Source organism: Antrostomus carolinensis, unplaced genomic scaffold, assembly GCF_000700745.2.
Source record: "Antrostomus carolinensis isolate BGI_N321 unplaced genomic scaffold, ASM70074v2 scaffold521, whole genome shotgun sequence".
NCBI classification, from domain to species: Eukaryota; Metazoa; Chordata; class Aves; order Caprimulgiformes; family Caprimulgidae; genus Antrostomus; species Antrostomus carolinensis.
Window position 1 is genome coordinate 14,640 of NW_010293753.1, and position 10,365 is coordinate 25,004.

Genomic DNA, 10,365 nt, shown 5'->3' on the forward strand with positions numbered 1-10,365 from the left:
GGTAAAGAAGCAAAAGGCAGGCAGGTTCAGAGCTGTGCAAGGACTGGAAGAAGGAACAAGAATCTGACTCAGTTCAGTACTGAGCAAGAGGAGAGCAAGGGCAGCTGAGGAAAGAATCGGTATCACTGAATTTTGTCTTTGGACAAAAGTGTGGACAGTGACCAAGCAAGGATATAGCTGGCTAAAGAGAGGGGTTTTAAGCCACTGGCATGCTGGTGAGGTACAGTTTATAGAACATGACGGTTTTGTGCTGGCAGCCTGGATGCACGTGCAGTGGAGAGTTAATTGTAAATACAGGATGGTTGTGAGAACAGGAAGGATCTACTGGCGAGGGCAGTGTATGCAGCGGTCTGTAACTGACAGAACAGCAGAGGTCCAGGGGAGATACTAGAACAGCAGAGAAGAAAGCTGGAATGTACAAGATGGGAAAATTCATTTAGGTCAGTACTCATCTACTAGTGGAGAACCTGGAAATGCATACCATGCACTGGGAAGTGTAGTGAGATGAAAAGAGCACTGGAAAAAAACTGTGGGTGTAAAAGAGAGGAGAAAGAAGAGGAGTCACTGAAGGAAATGGAGTTAGCAAGTTAGGAGACAAACCGAGAAAGAACAGTTGTGGGAACTAAAAGGGAAATGAAGGATGAACTTTTCTGCCCCTACAGATTTGAACAGAACACCTGAAGGATGTAGAGGACTGAAAAGGGGAGCTCTGTGCCTCAATATATACTTACTTACTGCCACTGGAATGGTATGGGAGCCTATTTCCAGGTCCTATGGGAACACCCAAAACTCCCTTGACATCTGTGGTGGTTTGGGTATCTCTGTGGCAGTTAAATTAAATAAACTGGATACCCTGTCAGGTTCTGAGACTATGTTGTCCATTTGCTTCTGCACACTGTTCTTTCTCAGTCAGATTCTGATGGCTCCTGGGGAGCTCCTGTTCTTCCACTCCCCAGGACAGTCAATATGATGAGGTAGTTCTCCTTCCATGTAGTGCTCCTCAAACCTCACAGTGTCTGTGCACACAAAATATGTATCTAGTCCTGGTTTAATGCCTTCCCAGGGACTGGTGTGTAGGGAGCTGTAATCATCCTGTCTGGCATGAGCAGCGATGTCCTGGCACTGTGCAGTCAGGCTGGGCACTTCTCTGTGTCCTGTCCTGCCCCTCTCCTACCTCTTGCAGTCAGAACCTTCTGCTAATTCATTTCATGCTTTTTGCCTCATCAAGTGGGATCTGCACTCATCTGGGATTTTTTTTTTTTTATGTTTCCAGCTTTAAAGCCCTTTTCTGAGCTTCCTTATAGTTTCAGCTTTGATAACAAATCAAAGACAAGACTACTTTCAAGTAGTGCTTTCCTCCTGTGCCAAAAATAATGGTGTCTCACTGTGTCTCCCAAGGGAGAATAATTCCTCTTCACTTCATATGGGATTTTCCCATAGGCAGTTTTACAGACACTTGCATGATTTGTGACTTTGCCAGCTAATTAAAAACAAAAATACAGCTTGCTGATTTTGGAGTACTTTGAACAATAATAATGCACAGACCTGTAGACAAAAGCCTACATGGTTGTCTCCAGTCTAGTAGATGGGGAAGACAAAAGCAAGCAAGTCTAATCAGGGAACCAGAAAAACATGGTCTGTGCTTCATGCATGTTGCTTGTATGTTTGTATTTTCATCCTTGCTAGCTCTTAATGAGATGTTAATTAATACTGTATTAGCCTGCTCCACTAATTTTTCTTTCTGATGGCACACAAATCAAATGCTAAGCGGTCTTATTTATTTTGTTTTCTTTCCTCTTGGAAAGCACTGGTGTCTCTAAAGGAGCTGAAATCAACCGTCTGGATTTGCTCTTCCCCCTCCATGTAGGAGCATCACCGAGAGCTCTGCTTTGGCTGCAGGAGTTCTGTTTGCTGCTGCACTGATCGTTTTCTAGCTTGTATAAAAATACTCACTTTCCAGGACAAGGGATGGCAGTCTGCACAGATTTGGAAACAAGTTAATATCATCTAGGATTGCATAGGTTAACATAAAAATTTAGGAAATGTGAATTTTAGACTTCCTGCATTGCTATTCACCCCGAGACTTTCTGTATCCTGTAGGTTTTGTGGCATACTCATGCCACACACATGTGCAAGTTATGGTATAATTTTATAACAAGCAGTAATATTGCAGGCTACCTACCAGTTGGAAAACCAAGACGTTGCACCACGGTACCAGTGAAGCCAGGTCTGTAACTTTTATTCTCTGTGGGCTCTTGTAACATAGCCAGCTCTGCTGTAGCAGTGCACCACTCGGTACTGCTTTTAGCAGTGCGACTAAAATCCATCACGCTTCTTCCATTATCTTCTCCCAGGAGGACAAATCCATCAACAGAGTGTTCTGGGGAATGTTTTACACACATATACCCCCACGCCGGTGCGTGTTTCTACTGCAGAAATGCACTAGGCAATTACAGTAGAAGACACAAGGTTTGTGATGGTCCTGATCTCCTGGGTGACTGCACCTCAGCAGGACCCAGAGCTGCTGTGCTACATCCAGACCTGTTTCCAGAGGCACAGGACTTTTGACAAGAGTGCTGCTGACAACAGGTCTGCTCCCCCTGCCAGCAAACCACCCCTCACACAGCTCGCTCCCGCAGTTGCTGGGAGGAAGGTGAGCTAGCAGAGGGGTGCAGAAGCCGAAATACGGGGGGGGGGAAAAAGCCGTTATATCGAGGCTGGGTGACCTTCCAGACCTGCTGTCCGTTTGGCTGAGGCCAAAAGGCATTTCTCAGGGGTGTGCAGCATGAGGATGTTCTGGCAGCTGGGACAGAGATGCAGGCTACGGCCTCACTGAAGTGTCTGTAGGGCTGCACGTTGTGGTTTCAGGGGAAGCAAGTTTGGGCTGCAGCAGGTGTGTAGATCTAAGCATATCTTCAGGCTCTGCAAGCTGAGATAGTGCAGCTGCCAGTGGAAAGACTTGAGCTCATATGCACTTGGTGTGGAAGCAGGGAGGCCAGCAGCAGGGCTCCCTGCCAGCACGCTGGCTGCCGGCACGTAGCGCAGCACCCCGGCCCCTGCCCCTGCCCCTCCGAGCGCCTGCCAAACGGCGGGTGCTGGGTGCACTGCTGGCAGCGGGGGGTTGTCCCACGGCTGGAGGAATTCCTCAGGCTGTTTAGTCCCGTTTGCTATTCTTGTAACCAGCTGTATTTTAAGTGACTGTAAATATTAATTGCCGTGGAAGAGCTAAGAGATCTAGGTGGCACTTGCAAGAGAGAGAAATCAAAGTAAATGAAAACACAGGAGCGCGCAAACCCTCTCCAGCTAAGTGCAGTCGCTCTTGCAGCCAACCAGCATCTGTGGGGCAGACTCCTATGGCACCAGGTAACAGCAGCAGACAGGCCTCTGAGCTGATGTCTGCGAGCTGAGAGATCAGAGAAAATCAGCTTGTTTACCTGCTTGCGAAGCCGACTGGCTCTTGACAACTATTTCCCGGGTTTTGATCTTGGTCTCTGCCAGTTTTGTGATAGTTTTGGACACACGAGATATGATTTTGCATCTTTGGTTTGGCAGATTCAATGCTGAAGTCATCCCGAACAAGCAGCCCAGAGGTTTATTGCATTAGCTATGAAAGCAGGCCATGTCCTGGCTGGGACCTTTGCTATGATAAACCAGAATGAATAAATATTAACTCATTTTCACAGCCTGAAGTTCAGGGCACAGCATCCTCCACAGATGGTGCCCACAGCTCGTGGGCATTTACTGCCTGCAGCCTCATACCCAATGTGCCCCAGTTCTGCAGGGCCAGGTCCATCACTTGGGCTGCAGGAGCTGCCCACACACACGCCTGCAGCCGACTTTCCCTCTCCAAGTGACTGCGTTGCTGTAAACCACCCCTGGGGTTTTACATTTCACTTCCCGTCTGCTTTGGGTTGTGTAACCGAGCCCCCAGACTCCCCACCTCTAACCAAGATGTTTTACAACACCACAGACCAAATCCAAACCACAAACATGTTCTACAACAAAGGAAACAAACAGGGCAGATGGGCCCCCATCCCGGCTGAGGCCTGGGGCGCTGGAATCAAAAGCACTTTTTCCTCTGCTTTACTAAAATATGACACGAAAAAGAAAATAACCTGGTGAAATGTTCATGCTCTGCCCCACCTCTCTAATACCTGAGTACTTTGTAACCCAGGCTGAACCCTTTTTTTCTAACCTGTTTGCAGATCCTAGCAGATAGCAGTCCACGCTGTCATCAGCAGTGCTCGGCTTTGCTGAGCCTCAGCACCACAAAAAAGGGTGTTTTTCATTAGCATCTCCCCAATCTCACTGTCAACCTCTTGATTTAGATGTGATTCCACCACGATACAGGAAGACAATCTCAAAAAAAAGTGGTACAGTCACCTCCTATGTCCAATAAAGGCCATTACCAGAAACCTGGATAGGGCACAAATAGGTCATGTCTGGACCTGTCTGCAGTCATATGATGATAAGGCCATAAAATAATATCTGATATTGGAAATCTGCAAAAAAAATTGAATGCATGACTTTAAAACCCACAAACCAGCATCAGCCAAGGCCCCTAATTGTCCTGAGTCTTATAAATGTACTTTATTCTTCTTAACTATGTCCAACAAGGGGTGCAGAGGGAAGGATTTTCCTTTGAACTGTTCCAAACTCTTCTTATAAGGAAACCTTTTCCAAATGAGTCATGCTGCACAGGCTTTTAAACACAGCACTATGGAGCTGGCTTCTTCCTATGGCATTTTTCCATGTTTACACAGCTAAGGAATGCGAGGGTGCTTCGGAGACAAGATATGTGGGCTTCAAAACATTTAAATGCCAGCACTTTGGTATTTCATCTTCAACTGCAAGGCTTGGCTGATGAATGTCAAACCCGTCATAGCATGGCAGGAAAGCAAAGAGCAAGGCTGTAACGGGGCCATCAGGCACCAAAACAGAGGCGTGAAGATGGGTCTTGCATAATTGCACAGGAGACCTTGATGACCTTTTTAACTTTCAGTGCAAAAGTCTTTAGAGTTTTTCATTTTACAGGCGGTTCTTCCGAGTTCCAACCTCAGATTAATGAACTTTTATCTGTTACTCAAATAAATTCATTAAAAAGGAGTAAACAGAACAACAATCCCAAATCAAGCAAATGCACTTTGCCTACTGAACACTCTCCCAAAGCTGGACAGACGCGGTATGTTGGCTCAGGATTGTTGCCCATGGGGGAGCTCCTGGGGACAGAATTCCCCCAAGGAAAGCTCAGCTCCATTGTGAAACAAGGCACGGGGAGAGGCTGGGAGCTCGTAGCCAGCTTTTCCTGGGCGCTTCTTCCTCACCCTGGGTGTATGTTTTTGTAACCAAGTGGGCACCATCTACCTGGTAAGATTTCAAGAACTGTTTAAACATATGAGCAAGACAAGATTAGATTTTCATCTGTTCCTCAGGTTGTGTTTATACAGTTGCTGCATAATGAGAAAAAAAAATGAATCCAAGGAATTGGGTGTACTGTAGGAAATCAGACGCTGGCTTATGCAGGTCTGAGGCATCTCCTCCTCTTACAGAGATGCTCACTCACTGACACAGCTTAATCCCAGAGGTTAGCAAAGCCTGACTTTAAGCAGTTGAAATTATTTGGCTTCTTTTATGCTTATAATAAGCATTCCTGGGCCAGAGACCAGAAGGCCTGGCTTCTTGTCCCACTCTGTTCTTCAGTCCACCCTCTCCAGCGGTAATAACTCCTCGCTGATAGGTTTATTGCCTTGTGTATGGGTTACAAATCAAACTTCCCTTTGAAGTAGAGGTTGAAATGGAGCAACACTCAGGGAAAGTGTGAAGCCTATACCCTTGTCTCTTCTGAATTTACCAGGCAGTGGAGAGATTAAGAAACAGTGAGATGACCTCAGTCTCCAAGCTTGCTTTTGTGCTTCTTCTGTCTCCTCCACCAGAACCGAGATGATATGATTGCTTACCTCAAAGATGAGCTCCAAGAGATGAAGGCAAAAACAAACATGGAGAGCTCCTACATGAAGAATAGCACAGACCTCCAGGTCCACCAAACCCAGAAGAAGTGCAGCAATGCAGAGAATGTCCTGAACAAGGAAATTCAGGTAATCCCTTCCCCATGGCCCCTACTGGAAAGCATCTCCAGCTAGTAAGGAAACAGTCCTCCTTGCTCCCCACGTGCCCCTTCTGTTCTCCATCACAGTCACAAACATAACTGTTGAGTCAGGACACTCATCCAGGTTAGAAATCTTTTATCTTTTCTGTGGCTTCTCTGCATGGTCCTGCAAACAGCAACAGCACAAATGGCATGGCTGCAGGAGACAATGGCTGGAGGCAGGGACTGCTGAAACTAACACCATCATCAGAGAAACATGCCCATAACCATGTCCAAAGGGTGTAGTTACAACAAAAGCCACATGAGCTCCCAGCATTGCCTGGAGCACGTTATGCAGATAGAGCTGTTCCTGTGGCCCTAAGGTGAACTGCACTAGAAAACTGTTTTGCTTTTGCAAGCATTTTTTTTTTTGCCTGCTGAAGGTCTGATCTAATCATCCCTTTCCCATAGATGGCCCAGAGGCAAGGACTGCCTCGATTAATTTTGTCACTGGGAAAAATGTAGATGGACTCCACAGGGAGCTCCTGCACGCTTGCTCACCAGCTCGGCTTCCAGCAGCACGTGTGTGCACACGTAAGCACTAACATTGTCTCTCACATTTTCTGCCTGTGCTGATCACAGAAGTTGAGGAGCAAAACTGACCAGGAGATTCGAGTCCACACGGAGATTGAAAATTTCCTCAGGCAACACCATAAGGTACGTGTGACTTTCTGCTATTGCTTAAAACAGCAGCTCATAAGCATTATATCATCAATTAGTGCCTAAAGAAAACCTGTTATTGCTCCATCGAATTTACAGGTTCGTGACTGCTGCTTTTTGAATGACTGCTTACTCTCAAGCCTTAACTAACCCAGCTCTCCCAGACTTGGGATTTGCTACATTTGGGTACATTTCCTTAAAAATTAGAGTCCATGTAATGATTGGCATTGTTTATTCAGGTGTTACGGATTTGTCCTCTTTCAGATAGTTGTATTCAGCTAGTTGGGATTTTGCTTAGACCTTCCTTGGCAATAGCTGAGGCTCCCAGGAACTCAGTGAAGGGTGGGAGTGCTACTGCACAAAGCGAGGGCAACAGTTTCACAGACCCAAGTGTCACACAGAGGGGACACTAAGGAGGAAATGACACAAGCTGCCAGCCCAGTTTTGCCTTGTCTCAATCTGAGGACGAATCAGGGTTGGATAATTGCTAACTGACAATTATTGTACCCATTTTCAGCAGCAAACAACCATGAGTGTCCTTGTGCTGTTGATCCAGAGGTTCAGAGCTTTCCTATCATCAACAGCAGTGCCCATCACAGTGAATAACACTGGAAAGCATCTCATAAACCATACAACTGGAAGAAAACCTGTCCTACTGCAGGGTACCTAACGTCACTGCCAGTAGGAAACGTAATAGAAGATAATAAATTTGAAAAGATGTAATTTGAGTGCAAAAAAGTGCTTTATCTTGAGAGCAATTTAAAGTGTCCTTCATATCCCAGAACCTTAGTCTGATCAACGCTTCACAGTGAGGGGACTTTGCACGTACAAGCTGCAGCTTATTTGACCTCTACCAGAAGGTGAAGTGCAAGCCCAGACAGCAGCTGGTGGCTTTATAGGGGCCCACAGAGAAGAGGATGGACCATGCCCTCCATCTCCCTTGTGTGTCCAGCTGTGACACTCTAATGAGATTGATGTTTTTCCTCAGATTATTTTTCCATGCAAGCAATCATGGTTGTTGCTATGGAGAAACTGTTCGTGAATGGGAGGAAGTCATCTGGGTGACTGTTTCAGCAGCACCTGCCTGCCCTCCTATTCACGAGTGAGACAAAGCCAAGTTCACAACCTGAAACAGCGTGAAGTGCTGTCCCCTGGGACCTTATTCCTGGTGCACTGAGTTTAATCCAGAACGCGGGCAGGGAGTCAGGCAGAGGAGAAAAGCTTCCTCACTGTCAGATTCTCCTTCCTAAGCCTCGCTCCCTTTGTATACACACAGAGAATGGCTTCTGGATGTCATTTGCTTCACCAGGACTGACTGTGCCCAAAACTAACCCCCAGCGCTTCTGCACTCTTCTTGCACCTCTGAAAGTTCAACCCAGTCTCTTCTCATCCCCAGTCCAGGGCTGTGGCTTCCACGGTGAACCCTCAGCAAGAGGCCTGCAAGCCACCAGTTATTTACCACTAGTTCTAGGGGTTTGATCCTTTCAAGGCTTAGACAAGAAGGAAACACTGACCATGAAAAATTTATGGGACTCTTACCCCCATCCTGAAAGCGGGCCAGATAACAGCAGCAAGCTTTTCCCCTGCACACTCTTTGTACCATGCTGAGCACCCTTCTATCCCCATGCAGATGGTGGAAGAGAAGCTGGAGTACTGGGTGGACAAGTACGAAAATGACGCAGATGCTAAAGACAAAGAATTGGATGCCCTGAAAGCATCAAAGGCAGAAAACATGGAAATGATGCAGAGACTTGCCAAGGAGGTAAGAGCATCTCAGTGCTCAGCCATGCAAAACTGCATCCTGGCTTTTCCCTACTCTCGTTCAGAGAAGGAACCAGGACTGTGTAAAAAACCCCAAAATACAAAAAAATCCCCAATCAACCAAACAAAAAACCTCAAACCAAACCAGTAATCTTGAGGTGCAGGGTGCAATTATAAGCACTCGTCCTGGGAAAGCAGGGACCCAGTAGTCATCTTCTATTTGCCACCTGTGACATCGAGGGGGGAGGAGGATGTTTCCCCTACAGCTATGATCAAATACCAGCAAGTAATCAGAGAGCTACTGACAGCCTTTGTGACACGGTTCCATCCCATCATCTGCCTCACCTTAGTTTGCTGCTCCTTCTAAAGCAACATCTGGGTATGCGAGGCTGAGACCGGAGAAGGCAGCTCCATCTCTTCCATGATGCACATTCACAGCTGCACAGTACTATTAAAAGGGAACTGGTTCCAGTTAAAACCATTCCTGCCCCACACTGGTTTCTGGTGAACTGCTGGGCTCTGGTCACAGCTATGCAGGCACAGTGGAGCCGGCAACACCGGCCAGAGAGAAGTGTCTCGAAAAATGGTGTTTTAAAGCCAGAAGGAATTAACTTGTAATCATTCCTTACTGTCACTGGGAGATGAGGGGACTGAGTTAGATGTTTCCTGGCTTGTGGGCTCATTTTTCACTCTGTACACTGTCATCTCAGTGTCCCAAGTGTGTTTGTACATCATCTGCTGCCTTGCCTGGGGGAGCACAGGTCCCTCCCCCGCCATCTGTTGCCTAAGACGCCATCAGACAACCATTTTACAGCACAGGATCAGAGGGTTAATCACACCCAGGCGGTGAGAGGTTTCACTTTGGCAGCAGCTCTCAGTGCCCTAGGACTGATGGTGGTAATGAGCAACATTTGCCATCTGGATTCAGGAAAGATCAAATGAAGGAGCTGGGGGAGGAAGGTCCACGCTGAGACGTTACCCTTGGGCTGCACAGGGTGGGGACCTGCACTGTGACCTGCAGGCCAGAGCCACCCTGGCTGGGCTGTGACAAGCCAGTAGCAAGGATGAGGCCAGAAGGCAGACAGGGGAGAAGACTCCTTGCCCCAGGGTCCAGGTGAGCCCTGCCCTGGCAAGCTGCTGTGCAGAGTGAGCCTGGAAGGTTGGCCCTGCTGTTTAGGGGACGTGTTTTTCATGCAGCTGTCGCCACCCCTGTGCTCTCTTGCAGTGCCAGATGTTTGAGGAAACCATCCTCAGTGACCGGATGGAAAAGAAGGCTAAAAGAAGACAACTAGAGCAGGATGCCCTGGAGCTGAAGAGCATCCTGAAGGTAAAGGGGAGCTAAGCTGAGGCAGTGCTGCTCCATCAGCAGTTCGGAGTCAGTAATTTGCACCATGGGCTTTGCTCAGGCAGAAAATGGCCTGAGAGAACTGGCTGGTGTGGGGTGGCACAAGCAAAGGACAGATAAAGCCAAAACTTCTGGGGCAGGCACAGAGCCAGCAGCTAGCTGCAGGTTTGAGAAGGCAGCAAAAGGGGAGAAACCAGTCTCCTCCAGGGATGTGGGGCCACAGTCATCACAGCAGCCCCACTGCCTGGGCGATACAGGGAGGGCCACGGGCCAGTTCCCCTGCTTGTCTCCTTGCCACCAGCTACAGATGCCCTCAGCCCAGATGTGGACACCTTCAGTGTAACCAACTGCTGCTGCGTGGGCCAGGGGTTCCCTCCTGCAGCTGCAGAGCGCAGGAGATGCTCTGGCCATTGAGCTGTACCAGGTAACCCAGCAAGTGATTTCCCCTAAGACC

At 47.7% G+C, this 10,365-nt stretch overlaps 1 protein-coding gene across 1 annotated transcript in view; it reads left to right on the forward strand.

Annotated features, from left to right (window-relative positions):
• Window positions 1–10,365, forward strand: part of DRC9 (dynein regulatory complex subunit 9) — a 19,588-nt gene that overhangs the window by 9,034 nt on the left and 189 nt on the right. The window contains exons 5-8 of the mRNA XM_029087327.1: window positions 5,934–6,095; window positions 6,728–6,802; window positions 8,436–8,567; window positions 9,792–9,893. Of these exons, the coding sequence (XP_028943160.1) occupies window positions 5,934–6,095; window positions 6,728–6,802; window positions 8,436–8,567; window positions 9,792–9,893 (471 nt within the window). The remainder of the gene's footprint in view (window positions 1–5,933; window positions 6,096–6,727; window positions 6,803–8,435; window positions 8,568–9,791; window positions 9,894–10,365) is intronic.